Source organism: Carassius carassius, chromosome 9 (genome assembly GCF_963082965.1).
Source record: "Carassius carassius chromosome 9, fCarCar2.1, whole genome shotgun sequence".
NCBI classification, from domain to species: domain Eukaryota; kingdom Metazoa; phylum Chordata; class Actinopteri; order Cypriniformes; family Cyprinidae; genus Carassius; species Carassius carassius.
This window is the reverse complement of record NC_081763.1, coordinates 8,720,683-8,741,182: the sequence shown is the minus strand read 5'-3', so window position 1 is coordinate 8,741,182 and position 20,500 is coordinate 8,720,683. Positions and strand designations below refer to the sequence as shown.

At 37.6% G+C, this 20,500-nt stretch overlaps 1 protein-coding gene across 1 annotated transcript in view; it reads right to left on the bottom strand.

The window, feature by feature from the left end:
- The window catches only part of LOC132148859 (cytoplasmic phosphatidylinositol transfer protein 1-like), a 95,522-nt gene extending 75,379 nt beyond the window's left edge, over nt 1-20,143 (bottom strand). The window contains exon 1 of the mRNA XM_059557604.1: nt 19,505-20,143. Coding sequence (XP_059413587.1) covers nt 19,505-19,552 — 48 coding nt within the window. The 5' untranslated portion in view covers nt 19,553-20,143. The remainder of the gene's footprint in view (nt 1-19,504) is intronic.
- Nucleotides 20,144-20,500: the final 357 nt, after the last annotated feature.

Sequence of the window (20,500 nt, the reverse complement as noted above, 5' to 3'; positions counted from 1 at the left end):
ACACTGAAGCATCAATGAACACATGATGCTCAGATCTCCAACCAAACTAATTTACCACTTTACATTTCATATTCAATCAAATTAAGAAGTCTTACTATCATTTCTACTTAGCCAAATACGACATTTATCATTAGGATAATTACATCAACTGATATCAAGTACCAACATATAATTCTCTTATTAGTGATGTATGCTAATGACTGGAATATGCTGCATGTCTTTTGTACAGATGTTTGCCCCAATTTCCAGTCTGTAGAAGTCCAAGCAAGTCTGCAGATTTAGCGGATTTTAATTTTTGAGATAAAAGGTTCAAATATAAAGGGATATAAAGCAGAAATGACATCATGTCATAATGACCTTTTAACCTCATATTTCATTTCATTTCATAAATCCAACTTTTCTCTCATTATTATGACTTCATATATTTTACAACATGGTTTTTCTGTGTCACAATTATGATGTAATTCTTTGTAACTTTCTACATAATTATGATTTACCAAAGCATAACTTTTTTTCCCTATGTGGCAGGAAATATGCTTGTATACTTTTGACTTGGGCCGGTAAGCAACCACATAGCAACAGCCAGAATACACTAATAACTACCCCGGCAACCACTTATAATACCCTAGCATTGTGGCAGTGGTTTCTGTGCCACTTTTATTTCATATTTTCAGAAAATGCTTTTAAAAATCTGGTTTAAAAATAAAATGTTCTAAGAACAGAGAAATCATGAAAAGCAGCTTAAACTGGTTTCCTTCAGGGAGCTGTGTTAATTATATGAGTTTCCGTATGTGGGCAGACTGGCTGTATGTCTTTAAAAATGTAAAAATATGTCATTAATACAGCTTGGCAGGACACCATTGGGCTTGAGTATAATTGACATTTACTTATAACATTTAACATTAAAGCGGAACAATTTTGTGATACTGAAATTGATAATATATATATATATATATATATATATATAGAGAGAGAGAGAGAGAGAGAGAGAGAGAGTGTGTAGAGCTGACAGGAAGCAAAATGGGAAGGAGAGAGAGGGGGGTGGGATTGGGAAAAGTCCTCGAGCCGGGATTCGAACTCGGGACACCAGCAGAGCAACATCAGCACACTGCCCACAGGGCTATTGGCATCGAATGTTTTATATTTTTAAGGTACACTTTTTTTTGTTGTGGGTTACCAACTGAATCTATCATATATTGCAACAGATCACATACTACAGGATTGAAATCTAGGACGGCACTGTTTAGAAAGTTGGCAGTATCGGTTTCATGCTGAGAAATGAGATTGCAATGAGAAATGCTATTCTTTTATATTTGTTGCACGACTATTTTATGAGAAAATGCATTTTTATGTGAATCTACACTACCGGTCAAAAGTTTGGGATCAGAACGATTTCTACGTTTTTTTTTTTTTTTCTTTTTTTTTTTTTTTACAGGAGTTTTTCTGCTCATCAAGGCTGCATTTATTTGATCAAAAATACCGGAAAAAAAAGTAATATTGTGAAATATTATTATGATGTAAAATAAAGTTTTTCTATTTTAATATACATTAAAATCTAATTTATTCCTGTGATGCAAAGCTGAATTCTCAGCATTATTACTTCAGTCTTCAGTGTCACATGATCCTTCAGAAAGCATTCTGATATACTGATTTATTATTAGTGCTTTTTTTCTCAGTAGTTTTGATCAAATAAATGCAGCCTTGATGAGCATAAGAGACTTCTTTGAAAAACATTACAAGACTTACTGATCCCAAACTTTTGACCGGTAGTGTATATTTATAATAGTAATGCTGTCTTTGTAGGTCTTTACCTTAAATATCCTCTTGGTATGACGATATGAATTATGTGGCTAATGCATCATAATGTGTGACATTCAACCATGTGGTTTAATGCTACAGTAGACGACACCACAGATGCATACTATTGTGAACAATCTGTGGCTGCATGTTTCTAAGAACCAAATCCTTCATTAAGGTGTTTTTATCTTTAAATCATCGCTTCTACCCAAAATCTGAGTCCATAATCCATAACAACGCTTCCCTCAGTAAAAAAAGTCCATTCCCTGTTGTTCTCTCACATCAAAGTCAGTCCACCTACATGTTTGTTTAGAAGTGTTTTGGAATGTTTTTGCTTGTAAAAAGTGCTTAATCTGTGCACATTTCTCTCTTGATTCAGACAAGATGACTTTTTCACTGGATAAAGCAATAGTACAGATGGAGGACAGAAACAACAGTTTGAAAGTAAAATGTCTTAATGGATTTGTTTCTTACAAACAAGCAGCTTTTCACTTAAAACAATGTTAACTGACAGACTTGAGTCGCGTGGGTTACTTGTGGATTATTGTAGGGATGCACCAATATGACCGATACCGATAACCGATAATTCTTTAAATATGAAAGCCGATAACCGATATGTTGGCCGATAAATCTAAATCAACATTTACAATTTTTGAGAGCCTGATTACAACAAAAGTTTCTCCATTAAAAGGCATTTAACGCTTCAACATAAATCAAACATAAAACAGCCTTACAAATAAATTAAATAATGCTTAAATAATGGAAACAAGTTACTGGACAACATTACTTGCATGTAAAAAAAAAAAAAAGGCGATAAGACGATGGAGTGTGTTAAAAGAGGACAATCATGCAAGGACTACAGCCAGAGATATTGTCAAAATCATTAAATAGTGTCATTATTAAGAGTATTTGGCATTTCCAATTAATGTAGACCTTTTATTTTCTGGCTATTATTATTAGATTACTTTTATTATTAAATTAATATTACAATTACTTTGCTTCGCAACATTTCATAGTGCATCACCGCATAACTGACACGCTGTGACTCCCAGCCTGTGAGGAAAATAACAAATTAGGCTATTAGCTTAGGCTACTCCCTCAATAAATTTTTAAAAAAATGTCTTTTAAAACAGGTTTATTATAGCCTACAATGAATTATAGGCCTATAGCCTAAATAAAATTGTTACACTTCAGTAACACTTTATCAATTCTATGCACTAACTTTCAAAAGCAACCTGTTTAACATGAATAATGTTTCTTTTTATTGTTTTCACTATGTTCGGGCCACAAAAGAAACATTAAAGAAATAAATTAATATATACACCACATATTAGCAGATACGCCTCTGAGAAAAAATACGCACTGTCAATGTGTGCGTCATCAGATGCCGAAAGCGTGGTCAGTTTTTACTTTCACTATCATGGTGAAAGACGCTTACCGGCATAAGTTTGACTTGCTTAAAAAAAGTTTGCTTGTATGATATCCACTGGCTCGCCTTCACGGTTTACAACAGAAGTAGACTATTTCCAATATTGCAATACACCCGCGCTACAAACCCTGAGTAGTCCGATGTGTCGTGGAAATGCACTTTTTTTATTACAGTAATATGCTCTTTATAATATTATGTTTATGGCATTCCCAATTATAGTTATTAATGTTGTGCATTGCTGTTCAAGCTGCGTATGCTGAAGCTGAAGAGCTGAATGAACACCGATAAATTTAATTAACATTTATCGGCCGATATCGATATGGTGGCTGATATATTGTGCATCCCTAGATTATTGTGATGTTTTTAACAGCTGTTTGGACTCATTCTGACAGCACCCATTTACTGCAGAGCATCCACTGGTGAGCAAGTGATGTATTCGTAAATTAATTCCTTTTTAATTTTTAGAAAATGTATTTTTGCATGAGCTAATCCTTTAAAGCAGCAAGAAAAGCAAAGCTTTTCGGATCTCTAAACAAAGGAGTAAGTGTTATCGTGCTGTTATACTACACCCCCTTGACTGTGACAAGTGTTCAGATAGGAATGTCTGTGGCCTGTCATCAGCGTTATTGGCTCTGAACAACTGATGAATCAATTTCTATTATCTCCTCGTCACACATCAGCACATCTCTGCCCTGATCTGTGCACCTTTAAATCAACAGATACCAGCCCCGTTCATTTGCTGAAGGGTTTGCGTGTCTGTGCTCTTAGTTTACAGCAGGTGTTTCTTCTTTGCTTAAGTATCAACTGCGTCAGGTGTTGGATCACATGACCTTCACTGTCTATCATCGTGTCACTGTTCATGTGCATAAAGTTGTGCTCTGCTCTACTACAGTATGTTGCATTAACAATCTCTGCTCTGTCACTCATCAAAACAAATACAGTGTCAGTGAAAATGTTGGCCTGCGAACAGCTAACAGAAATATGTTTTGGTTTGCTAAAGTTCCTGTTAAGCCCTACTAAGCACTTCATATAATTTTGTCAAAAACTTCACATTTCAGCCTCATGATTATGTATGTTACATAAAATGGTTTGAACAAAAGGCAGACGGGCTGAATGAAGATCCACTCTCTAACAGCAGGTGGCACTTGTGGAAAAGCAGAATTATACTGGTTATTGGGGATACCCAGTCTACTTATAAACACGTGACAAGAAAATGCCACTCAAAATTTTTGGAAGAATGTCAGTTCCCTTCAGATGCTATTTCAGAATGGCTAATTATAAGCAGTTAATTCTGCAGTGATTCAACTCTTTTGCGAGCTAAAGACTCTACCAACTCAAAAAGTCTCAAAATCAACTTGTCATGTTTGAAATGATCAGAGGCAGCTTTTCTCCTTTTCTTGACAGTGACAAATGAGGTCCAGGTGAACAAACGATTGTTCATTTGATGTCTCAACTAGGGGGCCAAAACATTTAATAAATCGACACTCAGGGGGTGAGAGATGTGTAGAAGCTTGGGAATGACAGGTACTTCAGTTCTGAGGCGGTTTATTTGAAGGATATGCAGGGCTGCAGCGTGGAGCTGCTTAAGTGGCTCCAATTCAGTTGATCTCACACAGAAAGTTTCCAAGTTATTAGTCAATTCACTCAATTATTAGACACAGCCAATGTCTTTAGTGACCAAATCTGACAGTGCTCTACCCATGCACCAATGTGTAATCACACCAGATCCGGTGGTCCGATAGATCAGCCTCCCAGTCCCATCATGGACCACAATAACAGATCAAAAACATCCAACATCCTTTCCTGTCTTTGTGCCATGTTCTACAGAACTAGATGACGTAGACATTCCAAGACAAGCAGCGTTCTGACATTATAGGGATGCTCAGCCTACCCAACTCTCGTCTGTCGCACTTGGCATCGATCTATGGGTGTGACTTTACAATGCTCCCCATCTGAGCTCTTGGACTGATGGCTCAGGCCTGACTCAACCGCCCCACAGTCTCCTGAAGGACAGGCCTCGCACAGCATGGCGTTGTCACCACAAACCGCACCGCGCCTACTCTGACATCTGTTGCTTTAGTCTGCGGGTACGCTATGACCACATTGGCAGACAAAACTGCAATGAATGAAGCGCTGACTTGACCTTGTGCTGAGAGGCTAGCTGACTGATGAGAGCTCTGCCAGCGTCATCGGGTGAAAACAGCACTCTAATAAACTAACAAACCACATTTCCATTAACTGGCTTTTTACCTGAAGTTAGCCTGAGGCAGTAATGTGTTTTGATGAACCATTTTTCCGAGTAAACAAAGGCCTTGTGTGCACTGCAAAGAGCCGGGAATGATGAATAAATCCTCTAAATCATTGTTCTGTGTATGGCAGGGCTCAACATTGCATTTTGACAAACATTTGTCTTGTGGAAAAGTAAAACTGCTGGTCAATTGGTACAAAATGTTTTGACAATATAGATTGAGCATGTTAAATTTACTACAAAAATGGGAGGATTTCGAGGAATACAAGTTCCCCAAATATAATGACCCAAGGGATAAAAGTTCATTAATCATTAAAAACACTAATATATCGATATGGATCTTAAAATGAATGGAACATCAAAATTAATATTTTTCATTCTTTATATTATAATGTTGAGATGCCTAAATTTACTTGATTTTAAAACCATTGAATTTAATGAATACATTTTTCAATTAGTATAGACTTATAAGTGCATATATAACATAAGTGCATCTCTAACTAACGGTTACAATATACTCAAAAATAAACGATCATCTGCTCAAGGCCCTTATCAAACCCTCTGCAAATGGCTGTCCACAAAATACACATGGAAAGACTCTCTTAATCAAGCCGATCATAATTAAAGCCTTGACCAAGAGCTGGAATGAATGCTGATGGCATCAGCCGGCAAAGACCAGGAATCCCCTTGAAGGAAGCCGGCCACTTTTATCAACTCATTAAAGTGGTGGCAAGAGAGGCAATCACAAAGGCAAGCTCTCTCACAGACAGACCTGCTCTGATTTGATGAGCGTGTCTAAGAGTCAGGGGGCTTCCTGATTGCAAGACTTCATTAGCTGGCCTTGTGTAGGAGGACACATGAGGGCGAGTGCTGGGTGATTCACTGGCTACAGCAAACGACTCGGATGCGTGTGATAACCTTCAGCTCACGTCGTGCCAAACCCTTCTTTACAAGCGTGACAGCTGTGCGTGGTGTTTGAGAAACAGACACTCATCTTTGACAGCTTTTCCGGTGAAATCCATTGCTTTTCATGTCAGAGTTCAGCCTCAGTGAAAGGCAACAAGTGACAAGGGGGTAAAAGACAGGAATATCCCTCTATCCTGTCAACCTGAGCCCGAGCATGGTCTGAAATATGCATGCAATTTCAGCCATGCTGAAATATTCAGCAGTTAATAAGCAATGCTTCTGAATGCATTTTGGTTTTGGGAACCAACTTTCTTTAAAACGTGGTCTTTTGTGTTCGGCAGAGAAACTCATACAGGTTTGGAACAACATGAGAAATGATGATGCGACAGAATATTCATTTTTGGGTGACCTATATCTAATGATTAGCAAGCAGTCATAAATATGTTCTTAGCACTTTTGAGACCATATTAAAGCTTTGCTAGCAGAAAAATATTTTACATTTCTTAAAATTTATCAAAAAGGCATACAGTTATTAATTCTATGGCTGTAACCACTACTATTTTAGTTTTTATTAATGTTTTCTATTATCCATTTTTTTTGTGTATTCATTTTAATTTCAATAACTTTTTTGCAACTTTAGTCGTTTTAATATTTAGTCAAATGTCTATATAGTTTTTATACATTTTTATTTCAGTTATTGTAATTATTTAATATATACAACCCGAATTCCGGAAAAGTTGGGACGTTTTTTAAATTTTAATAAAATGAAAACTAAAGGAATTTCAAATCACATGAGCCAATATTTTATTCACAATAGAACATAGATAACATAGCAAATGTTTAAACTGAGAAATTTTACACTTTTATCCACTTAATTAGCTCATTTAAAATGTAATGCCTGCTACAGGTCTCAAAAAAGTTGGCACGGGGGCAACAAATGGCTAAAAAAGCAAGCAGTTTTGAAAAGATTCAGCTGGGAGAACATCTAGTGATTAATTAAGTTAATTGATATCAGGTCTGTAACATGATTAGCTATAAAAGCTTTGTCTTAGAGAAGCAGAGTCTCTCAGAAGTAAAGATGGGCAGATGCTCTCCAATCTGTGAAAGACTGCGTAAAAAAATTGTGGAAAACTTTAAAAACAATGTTCCTCAACGTCAAATTGCAAAGGCTTTGCAAATCTCATCATCTACAGTGCATAACATCATCAAAAGATTCAGAGAAACTGGAGAAATCTCTGTGCGTAAGGGACAAGGCCGGAGACCTTTATTGGATGCCCGTGGTCTTCGGGCTCTCAGACGACACTGCATCACTCATCGGCATGATTGTGTCAATGACATTACTAAATGGGCCCAGGAATACTTTCAGAAACCACTGTTGGTAAACACAATCCGCCGTGCCATCAGCAGATGCCAACTAAAGCTCTATCATGCAAAAAGGAAGCCATATGTGAACATGGTCCAGAAGCGCCGTCGTGTCCTGTGGGCCAAGGCTCATTTAAAATGGACTATTTCAAAGTGGAATAGTGTTTTATGGTCAGACGAGTCCAAATTTGACATTCTTGTTGGAAATCACGGACGCCGTGTCCTCCGGGCTAAAGAGGAGGGAGACCTTCCAGCATGTTATCAGCGTTCAGTTCAAAAGCCAGCATCTCTGATGGTATGGGGGTGCATAAGTGCATACGGTATGGGTAGCTTGCATGTTTTGGAAGGCTCTGTGAATGCTGAAAGGTATATAAAGGTTTTAGAGCAACATATGCTTCCCTCCAAACAACGTCTATTTCAGGGAAGACCTTGTTTATTTCAGCAGGACAATGCAAAACCACATACTGCAGCTATAACAACAGCATGGCTTCGTCGTAGAAGAGTCCGGGTGCTAACCTGGCCTGCCTGCAGTCCAGATCTTTCACCTATAGAGAACATTTGGCGCATCATTAAACGTAAAATACGTCAAAGACGACCACGAACTCTTCAGCAGCTGGAAATCTATATAAGGCAAGAATGGGACCAAATTCCAACAGCAAAACTCCAGCAACTCATAGCCTCAATGCCCAGACGTCTTCAAACTGTTTTGAAAAGAAAAGGAGATGCTACACCATGGTAAACATGCCCCGTCCCAACTATTTTGAGACCTGTAGCAGAAATCAAAATTGAAATGAGCTCATTTTGTGCATAAAATTGTAAACTTTCTCAGTTTAAACATTTGCTATGTTATCTATGTTCTATTGTGAATAAAATATTGGCTCATGTGATTTGAAAGTCTTTTAGTTTTCATTTTATTAAAATTTAAAAAACATCCCAACTTTTCCGGAATTCGGGTTGTAGTTTCAATTTCAGTTTTAGTTTACTATAATTATAATGTTTGTGAATTTTTTTTAAATTCACAATTTAAAAAAAGGGGCAGAACACACACATTCACTCATCTGAACATATGTATGCTCAATGACAATACTCCATTTACTTTTACTACTTAAAAAAAATACAATTACATGTTATGTGTATAATTTAAACTTGCATTTAATGTCAAACAAGAAACATTTTAGAAGTTTTATATATATATATATATATATATATATATATATATATATATATTTTATGCAGAATTATTGTGTTACTATATGCGTTGTCTATTCAACCCAAATTCATTAAGAAACAAACTGTGAAGTTTAACTGAAACTAACTTGCTGTCAGCATTAAACTTTATGAAAAATGGAAATGCTTGGGAATTCTAGACAGCTGGCCCTTTAAGATCGAATGCACGGATCCAATATACTGACACGCTTCCAGTTTTCATCCAGCTGATTACAACCAACTGTGTTTACGTGAATACTCCACACGACTGTGTGTGTATTTGACCATTCAAGGTTTATTTCCAATCACTACAAAGTCACATGCACGTTTCAGAGCTCTTGTCTCATCACAATGATCTTCAAACACATGCATTTCAAGTATTACCACACTACATTCTGAATTGCTTTGTGGCAAACTATGTTCGTGATAAGAGTGCTTTGTATTCTGTGCTCTGTAATCTAGACAATGAAAAGTGCTGTGGGCGTTTCTCCATTAAACAAACAGTGCAAGCATCATCTTCAAGCCCTTAATGGTGCTTCTCTATCACTGCCACTGACATCAGTCTGGCCCTCAATCCTTCACACCTCATAAAATCAGTCTGCGCCTCCGGGTGCTTGTGTCCGATCACAGAGGACGTCAAAACTGATGTAACGATCACAACTGGAGAAGATCTTCACATCTGAACTGACTTTAACATTTACATGACTTTAAAATCAGCCAGCATTGTTTGCATGGTAATAATGCTAATCACCATCATCATCATCTCACACATTGCATGACGTACAGTCCTGTTTTAAGCATCAGGGACCATCCAGACGCTTTTTTCTCATCACACCCAGTGTGACAGGCTATATTTACCTTTGCGCTGCCACTAATGTTCCTCACTTTCATCTGTAACCTTTGTGTTCCTGTCAGGGTGCCAGTGGGCAGACCTTAAACGAGGTGCAGGGTCAAACACTTGACACAAGGAAACACTGAGGAATGATCTGGGCTGCTAAGAGCTGAAACTTTCCCGCTAATAGAATGTGACTATATGGACGAACAGAAAACACTGGACTGGGACCAGATCCATTAGTCATGTGCCCAACAGCAATGTGTGTGAGACCTCCAAACAGCCTCAACATTAACCTCTGCAGGAGCTCTTGCGTAACACAACAAAAGCCAGCTGTCTACCTCTCTGACCTTCAGGGCCACAGCCAGTTCAGATAGACCAGGAAAAAAACTAAGACGTGATCTTCCTCTGTAGCAGTATCTGCATACGGCTTTTTAGAGGATAATGAGGAAAGAATAGCAAGTTTTGAATACAGATATCTATCTGGCTGCAAAACAGCATACTGTACATGAAGAAAAAAAATTCAACAATAAACCCTTGAACACTAAATATTAGAATTTGTTTTTATTTCGTTTCCTGCATGTTAACCATCAAACATGCAACTACATTGTTAAATGATTTGAAATATTAACTTCAAGAGATCCTTCAAGTACATCATTTATTTGAAAGGGTTTGGCTGACAAAAAAAGGTTTGGGAATCCCTGCATTTTATAAACAAACATTAATAAACATGAAAACAGCAATGACATTACATGCTCAAAGTTTGAATATTTTTGTCCAGACTTCATTAAATATTTAAAGATGAAGGGCACTGGATATGAAGACGACAGCTACGTTATTTTATTATTATATATTATTTCACAGCTATACATTATATAACTATTTTTCATTGCTTGATAGGTGCTTTTTCCCTCAAATTCAAGAGTATTGTTTGCAAATTGTATATGCATGGCATTTGTGGATTCACTTTAGATGTCTCCAGCTCGACCTATGAGCTGCTAAAACAATTTGGAATTAATTTACACTGAGATGAAGCTGTGATAGGTTACAAAAGAAACAAAGAACCTGAACATAAAGGCTTGATTATGAACAGAGCTACAAGAAGTACATGCAGGGTATTTGGAAAAAATAATTGAGCAATGAAATCTTAGAAACCAGAGATGGTCAATACCGAAGACGCAAAGTTTTATGACTGATGGATATATAGGGGTCTATAACATTTCTATGTTCAGGAACGTTTCATATTTCCAAATAAATACGAATGAGATCCACAGATGTGTTAAATTATTAAACGTGATTGGCTGGACCAAGAATCTGCAATCGGTTATCTGATTGGCTTCAGGAGACGGTGAGTGGACTCCACCTGTTTGTTGATGTGTGTGCACGTCTTGGCACCAGAAATGTTAAAATCCACAAATACATGCAGTGATTTACAAATTCATAGGAAGCGCTTAAAAAAGCGGTCAAAAACAGCGACAGCATTTTGAATTTTTCAGTCAAGCAGCATTCACTTCATCTAGTTATGCATTTCTGTGTTTCTCAGATGGAGAATGGACTTAAAATGAACTGAAAAAAAGCAGTAATTACCTGAAAAAACAACAACAACTACATTTATAAATTTAGTCCCCAGGCAAAAAGCATTAGGCAAAAACCAGGAGAAACCGCCTTATCTTCTGCTTACTCTAAAAAGCTAAATAATTCTAAAATTTAGTCGCATATGCAAGTGATTTATTTGCAATGTAGAGGGTTGAAATTAATATGGAATGATATATTTTATTAATCCGTGTTAATGTTAGTTAATAAAAACAGTCGTTCCTCATGTTTTTGTTGCGGTTTCGTGACGTAGCGGTGTCTGAGTAAGGGTGAGATGTGGGCTGATGACGTCATAGTTTCAGAAAATGTACGGATTCTCTGTCCACACAAAAACACAAGGCTGTGGTTTTCAGAATTATCCAGCCGGTTTCAAAAAATATTAGTTTCACTCTCCCAAAACGCCAGATCCGTGTGGACGAAACGCCTATACGATACAAAATTAATGTGTATACAGTGAAATGTGTCTCCGTGTGGACGGGTCCTTAGTCTTGAATTATAATCAAGTGTTGTTGATTATAACTCAATATAAGATGTTACGTCGTTAATGATGTCAAACAGGTGGTGAAATAATAGTTTGTGCTAATTAATCAGTTTAAAGGTTGAATTAATGTCCGATTATGGCTGTAAATTGGCCGTCGGTGACAGTGCATGTATTATGCAAAAGAAACCAACATGTTCATCTTCACTGGTTTAAGAAGCGGTGTTTTACTTTACTTTTACATTTTGCTTGAAAACCAAATCCTCCGTTCGCCATCATTCCCTAGTCATTTTTGTCATGCGCACTTTCACTCTAATATACACCTGAAGTGCTCACACTCTCTTCACATAATCAGTGATGTCTGACTCCTGCTGCGGCTCTGCAGCTCAAGTTGTATGGAGCAGAGCATTACATTACATTATTCATTTAGCTGATGCTTTTATCCAAAGCGACTTACAATTGCTATACGTATGTCAGAGGTCGCACGCCTCTGGAGCAACTAGGGGTTAAGTGTCTTGCTCAGGGACACATTGGTGTCTCACAGTGGATTCGAACCCGGGTCTCTCACACCAAAAGCATGTGTCTTATCCACTGTGCCATTAGAGCAGAGCACAGAGCAGACGCTTTCAGTTTACAATGGCTGAGTTCGTTGTTCAATTGAACTAAATGGTTATGGTTTTTTATCTATAAAAAAGTATTCAGTGTATGGCTGAGCACCAGGAATACCAGTTACACCAACTACTGCATGCAACAAGCCTAATGACAAACTGAAATATACACACACACATATACATGAAATGAAAGATAAAATTTGTAGCACTTTGTACTGCATATTAGCTTTCAAAATCAAATGTAGTACCAACTTAGATTTCGATGCTCCTGTGAATTTTCCACATTTTCAGGAAACACAGATTCTCTGAAATATGTTGGTAAGGATGGAACTCGCACCCATAATTGGCTAACGATGTTAACAAGAGTTGACCTTGCTGGTTAAGTTATTTAAGATCGTAATGATGGAGGACAATATCCAAAAACACAACATGCAGCCCAGAAGAAGATTTCTTATGGTCGCACAAGGACTCTGAGTAATGTAATATCCAGCCACCCCCCAGTCATCACTGCTTCAGCTACATCCAGAAGCTTGTGGCCAAGAATGTGCGCACAAATAACAGAAGACACTACTGAAATGGAGGATGGTGCTGACAGGGCATGATGATGATGATGATGATGATGATGATGATGATGCACTCGGGGTTTGCTGAACCCCCACACCACTGAAATAAATCCATATTTCCTCTCTATCGCGATGTTCCAAACCTGCATGACTTTCTTTTGACTGGTTGCATTATTTAAAATGTCTCCTTTTGTGTTCCACTGTTGAAGTCATACCAATTTCAGAAAAATATGACAATAATAAATAAAAATAAAGATGGCATTTAACAAAAAAAAAAAAAAGTTCAGTGCAGGATGAGTCATGAATGTTTTACTCTATAAAAACAGCTAAAAATGTATTCAAGTAAACTACCAGATCAAAACTCAACACAAATGCACGAAAAGCCACAAACTGTGAATTAAATTTAACTGGATCTTCAAATATTTCATTTACAGTGGCTTCCGAAAGTTTGGGAACCCCTTGCATAATCTGTAAAAATGTGAATACATTTTACAAAATAACAGAGATCATACTAAATGCATGTTATTTTTTATTTAGTACTGTCCTGAGTAAGATATTGTACATAAAAGATGTTTACATATAGTCCACAAGACAAAAAAAAACTTCTGAAATTATCAAAACACGCCCATTCAAAAGTTTGTGAACCCTTGGTTCTTAATACTGTGTGCTGTTATCTGGATGATCCACTACTGTATTTCTGTTTTGTGATTGTTGTGCATGAGTCCCTTGTTTGTTCTGAACAGTTAAACTGAGAACTGTTCTTCAGAAAAATCCTCCAGCTCCTGCAGATTCTTCAGTTTTCCAGCATCTTTGCATATTTGAACCCTTTCCAGCAGGAACTGTATGATATTGAGATCAATCTTTTCACACTGAGGACAATTGAGGGACTCAAACACAACTATTAAAAAAGGTTAAAAAAAAAACACCTAGTTAATGATGCATTTAAATGCTTATCAGGGACGTGGGTTTCTTCTGTGTATGTGGTACAAAAAAAAAATAGCGCTCTAATTAAAATTAGAGGTAACCACATCGTTTGATTCACGATCCAAACAAAGACGCTGCACACATGCAGTTTTTGATTTCAATTAGACTGTATCATTTCTAAATTTAAAGCGAAACAGGAGGATCTGACTTATTTACTAAAGTCAGTTCGTAACTTCCCTATTTAAAAAAAAAAGAAAAAAAAAGAAATTGATCATGACCTGCACCTGCCCACTTTAATAACTCCATAAACTTGTTCACTTTATTAGCCAAGCCCAAACCGCTTAGAAGTTGGCATGGCAACCCTTCAGATGAAGTTCTGTTCCAAAAATAGACAAAAGCTTGAAGGCTCTGTTGATGGTTTAGTTAAAGGGGTCATTTGATGCTATTTCAATTTTTCCTTTCTCTTTGGAGTGTTACAAGCTCTTGGTGCATAAAGAAGATCTGTAAAGTTGCAGAGACTAAAGTCTCAAATCCTAAGAGATATTCTTTATCACATTTAAGGCTCATCCACACACCCCTAAAACGGCTCATTTAAACATGCCCCCACATGTCTATGTCACTATGTGGGAAGATTTGCATTAGGGCTGTCAACGAATATTCTAAATTCGAATATATATTCGAATAGTTTTTAAAAAACGAATTTCGAAGGTGAAAATTAATATTCGAATAAAAATAAATGTGGAAAAAGCGCCTGCGGTAGTAGAGGCGTGGCTGTCTGCTTTGCGAGTGGGCACGCTAGCGCACCTGAGGGTTCAGGGACAGGTCACAGGAGTCGCACTGTCTGGCACAGCATCACTGCTAAAAGTTGACGCGTCTTCATGGAAGATGACAGCAAGTGCAGAGCCCAACTCGACCGCAGCAGAGAAAGTGAGGTAAAATTGTTGACCCGCGAGATGAAGTTGTATGCAAGCTATTTAAGATACAGTTAGCATACCATTCGACCACTAGCAACATGAGGTCACATCTCAAAAATGTGCACCCAAATGAGCATGGCATAATGTGTGGAACTCCAGCTAAACAGTCACGTCTTGACACTTAACGTTACTTTGCATCGCCCTCCGCAAGCTCTTTGTCTGCAACATGACAAGAGGCCATAACGGATAAAATAATTTCGTTCATTTTTAAGGACATGAGACCGATCAGTATAGCGGATGGGGCACGCTTCGGGGAGTTCTGTCAAGCAATGGATCCGAGGTTTGATTATTTATCGTTTCATGTCAAGGAAAAGTTCCATGTTTACCACAGCACAGCTCGCTCGGAGCATTCAATGTCAGTTCTATATGCTGTAAAACTTCAATTAATATTAATAATATTTGTTTCAATCACTGAATGAAGCCTGCTATATTTGGGACAGAATTCGCGACCTTAAATTGCTTGCACAAAACTCTTGATCAGCACTGAAAAATTTGTTCGCTCATTTAAACCGTTATGCGCAGAGAACGTGAGGGTGAGAGCGTGTGCTCTGCAGTCTTGGCCATTAGTTGATTTCCTTGTTTTTGTGTAGGTAATACATTGTCAAATATGTTTAAACTTAAATAGACTATCTATACAAGTAGTTATGTCTCTTTGTATTATTTTTGCCTGTTATTGACGTAATGCGCGTCATTGACAACATGCGCCACCAGATGTTCGAATAGTTCGAATATTCGTGTTTTTTTAGAGGGAATATTCGAACGTCATTTTTGGGCAATTTTGACAGCCCTAATTTGCATAACGCCGCCCAATTGTTCATGCAAAGAAAGAAGGCGTAATTTTTATTCTCTCTGTTGCCGCCGCCGCCACCATGTCGTGGAGTTTTGTTGTGAAAGCAAAACTACTTGTTTGGTCTTCTAAAAGAGGACACGAATAGAAATCAGTGGTTAAGTTGTATTTAAACACTTTTCCAAAACTGTCCAACCCAAATATTCAGATGTGTGCTGTGCATTTTTTGGAGGATGAGGACAATGCATCTGTGGCACAATGACTGGCACAGTCTGTTTGTCGTTTCTCCGATCACAAATGCAGACATGGTTTTATGTTTACGCAGTCATTATAATCAGTAATTATGTCCCAACTGGATGCAACAAATGCATCGTTTGTAATGGGTTTTATTGTTTTTGTCTCGTCTAGTGATCTTTCTGTTTAACCGGATCTTATTAATGAACTGGTCGATCCAGTTCTACAAATCGAACTGATTTGTTTGAAATGATTCACATCTCCAATATGAACTTATCCACAAATTACTTAAATGATTCAGTTTATAAACTTGCCTTACACTCCCTCTGATGCGAAATAAACCAATATCCCGAGTTATTCAGTTACTTCTAACAGTACATTGACTGAATTGCTAAAAGAGAACCGATGATGGGATGTGCACGAGCAGAGCAGCTGGACTGAGTCTCGTCCCGCTGGGAGACGGGATTGCAGTATGTTAAGGGGCGTAACATTTCTGTCACAGGCTTGAGGCATTCGGCCAATCACAACGCACTGGATAACTGGCCAATCGGAGCACACCTCACTTTTCAAACTGTTGAGCTTTGTAAAAATCAAAGCGTTTCAGAAAGGCAGGGCATAGAGGAGAAACAATAATGTGCATTATATGGAAAATAATGTGTTTTTTTTAAACCTTAACCCGCATAAACACATTCACAAACAAGTCTTTGGTCTGTTGTTTCACCAGAAGATCCCGTTTTGACATTTTGATTTAAAACTACAAGGTCAAACCAACTTTTGGATCGGATGGATGAATTTGTCACAATAAGATACATTTAGAAAACAGATGCATTTTTTTTTTTTTCCAACTTGGAGCACATGCTTTCAAACCACCATACTGTGTGGGAACAGAGATACAAGCTTTTTACAAGTAAAATCCTGAAGCTTCTGTACATCCATGACAAGTGTGCAGCGTCTAGTGAGAGTCACTACTATTCATTATTAAGAGAACCTTGAGTTTCAGCAGAAAAAAAAGACCAATTAAAGCAAAGAAAGACCCTTTCCTTTCACTTGTGAAGCCCCTGAGCTTCAGATGGTCACGGCTCAATTTCTCACCTAATAAAGATGTTACTCTATTTATTTCATAGTTGAGATTTAATAATTCCTGCAACAGAGCTGAACAAAACTGGCACTCATTTCAAACGACAGTATCATCCTTTAATAGAAATATTTTGAACAACAACTATCACAGCAGTAAATTCAAATCACTTGAGATCTCTTTAAGATCATAAGGTTTTCTCCTAAACAGTAACGAAATTAGTCTGCAGCAGCAGTTTCAATCATATAATATGCACAGCATTTTTTACACTGTACTGTATGTTCATACTGTTTCACCACACATTTACACTGTTTGTTTCGTAAAACTGTATGGTATGTTTCTGCTATTCACTTGTTTGCACACTTGAGTTTTTAGTAACTTTTTTTTTTTGATAGTATATATTTTGGTAATAAATTATAAAATAAAACGTTTAATTACAGATCAATACATATCCAATATCTTCATCCACTAATATTCCATACTGTAGAATGAAGTACATAAAATAGCAAATGCTAAAAAATAAACATGGTTTATCAATTAGAACATTTTATTTTTAGTACATTACAAAGTATAAAATTACTTTCGGTAAAAAAAAAAAAAAAAAAAAAGATTAAATAAAAATGGTACTACTTTAAGAAAATTATTTTTATTTATTTATTTTTTTAATGAAACAATGCATTTTAAATATATATTCAAATATATATTCAAATATATATACATATTCAAATGCATACTGAATGAAACGGATTCATTCTGCAATTTGATGTCGACGTAAAGATTCACAGCTTATTTTCTGAGGTATCTGAAAGGGAAACTGCGATGAGATGATCTAAAGCTCAGGGCAAGTGGTTTCTCTTTATCACCTCACTCCTGCAGTGCTTTTTCTGGCATCGCTCCACAACTGAATTATCTATAATTAATTAACTCAGTGAGGTGACTTAGAGGTCTTATCACTCAAGGATAAACGTTATGATGAATGTTTGCTCCCTGCATGCTTGTTTCCAAGAGCCAAGGAAATGTCCTTGATGGCAGTCAACATCATTTGAACCTGTGATCGCGCTATCAGCTCAGTAACCTCTCATGAGACCTTTAATTGACCAAACTAACAGTCTCAGCCGTTGCTAGGTACACCGATCATCCAGAACGATTGCAGATGGCCGTTCCCTCTTATTAAAACACACGCCCATGTACACAAACACATTAGAAATGTGCTAATTGATTTATAATGATAACCAGAAGAAAAAACATCAGAATGTAATGCTTATTTGGGGTTTAGCTTACTCTGTTTACAGTGTGCAAATGGATGGGTACATAGATTTATTAACCAAGGATATTAACGATGATGCTTTTCAACATGCAGCTTGCTTGAACACTAAATACATCTGTGGTGTCAGTCAGCAGATGGGCTGCAGACGCACGAAGGCACATGACGGAAAGACAGCAGCCACTCTGGAGCTGTACTAAAGAAGCGCTGATTTATCTGATCTCAAACTCATTCCAGCCAATTACAGTTACATTCAGTCAGTCGACTTGAGATGCAGATTTATGCGCATGCACATCTGCTACTAGATTGATACCATATAGTTACTGGGAACAGAAATAGTCAGGATAATATGTTTTGATCACATTAAAAGCACTAAATGTGGCTTATGAAGACATTATGATCAACAAACGGGGTGATATAAACTAATAAAACATACAAAGATTCATATTTATCCACACACATTTACATTTCATAGAGGAGATTTTGCATAAACTCCTCGTCCAAGTTTTCCTTCATGCATGATACTGAATTGCCAAGAACTTATTTTGTCAACTTTTAGGAGTGCATCTGATTTAATTTGTTCTTTCAGACTGTCCTTGTGTTTATTTGCGATGCATTGATTCTCCAGATTGATTTTGAATCCAAGTCATGAATTGTTTTCAGGGGATCCAAACAAACCAATGTAATGTAATCTAATCTTTCATCTACTTTGTAAAATAAAAGATTATGGCCATTTCTATTAGTGAACGAGCTGGGGCTTGGAAGGGAGACATTTGGCACAGGGCTATTCTGTGTAAATGACTCGTTGTGAAATAGGTTCTCATCCAGTGGCTGCAGTGAACAGTTTATGAAAATAATCATCACCATCTTGTTTTCCCATTTAAAAAGTACATTAGAACAACGTCAAAGCCACACTGGTTGAACAACAACAGCATTAGCGGGAAGGGGAAGTTCCACAGCACCACCAAGTGGACTGAACTGTGGGTTTCTGTCATGTTTCTGGAGGGGGACAGGGGGAAAGTTGCAAACAATTCAACTGGAATGAATTTAACTAAAATAGACGAAAATTGCATTTGGGGTAGATTAACTGCAGTAAAAGTAACTGGAGTAAACGCTATCTGATTCGCATCTCCAAATGAGTTACTGGATATATTGAAACGAATTTTTTTTTTTTTTACATCTTACCATCACAATGACTAAATATAAACTTCCAAAATTTACCTCTTCCACTGTTAGTGGCATGCATATCCGGTATTCCTTCAACAACATCGTCCACTCCTTCGATTCCCACGCTAGATCGAGTGCCAGTGATCAGCTAAATCAGTTCAGCCATCTGCTGATGCATGCAATCACGAGCTGTCATATATAAAGATGGGAAAGATCAGTGCACTTCTGCGGGGACGCTCCTGTCGTTGTGTTTGCAGCGCAGTCACACACTTGCACGCGCAGCTCGCCGTCGTGATGTTGCAATCAATTCACTCCTGGAATTTACCGATGCTCGTGCGTTTTTACGCACTGGGAAACACGCCGGAAACGCACCCGAGAAGACGACTGTGACGGCGTCTCGGTGTTTATGGGCTTTTAAACTTGAAAACGAAGCGATTCTGTGCCTTCTTGCTGATGTAGCCCTGCACCCCGTGCACCTGTCCCGCTCCACATAGATGATACAGCGATGGTTCGTGTCAATCTCAGCGTAAACTCGGTGCACCTGGAGTTAATGGCATTGTTTTCCTCGTCTAGTGAAACGAGAGATGTTGTCAAGCTGTCGTTTCCTCCGCTGCGCTAGCGCGGGATGGTAAGTTTGCGAGGAGAAAGACACACTGTGGCGGTGTGGCGCATTGCATTACAGCAGTGTGGACATCAGTCAATACCGCCTTCAAGGGACAGGAGGCGCTACTGACCGTGAACTCACACAACAACCGCGGCGATAAAAACCAACGAAGAAGAGCGGCTTTGTTTGTGAATTTACGAATGGTTAAGAAAAACATAACTGGATCACTTATATGCTCTTGTAACATATAATACACTACAACATACAAGATTTTGTGACAAATATTAAACAAATGAATATTCAGTAAATAAAAAAAATCTCTGATTGATTAGAATAGATTTGGGGTACTTTTTTTCAACAAGGATGCTTTAAATTGACCAAAGAGTTTTTAATTAATCAAAGCACACTGGAAAACCTAGGCTATCACAGTTGCCACAAAAATATGA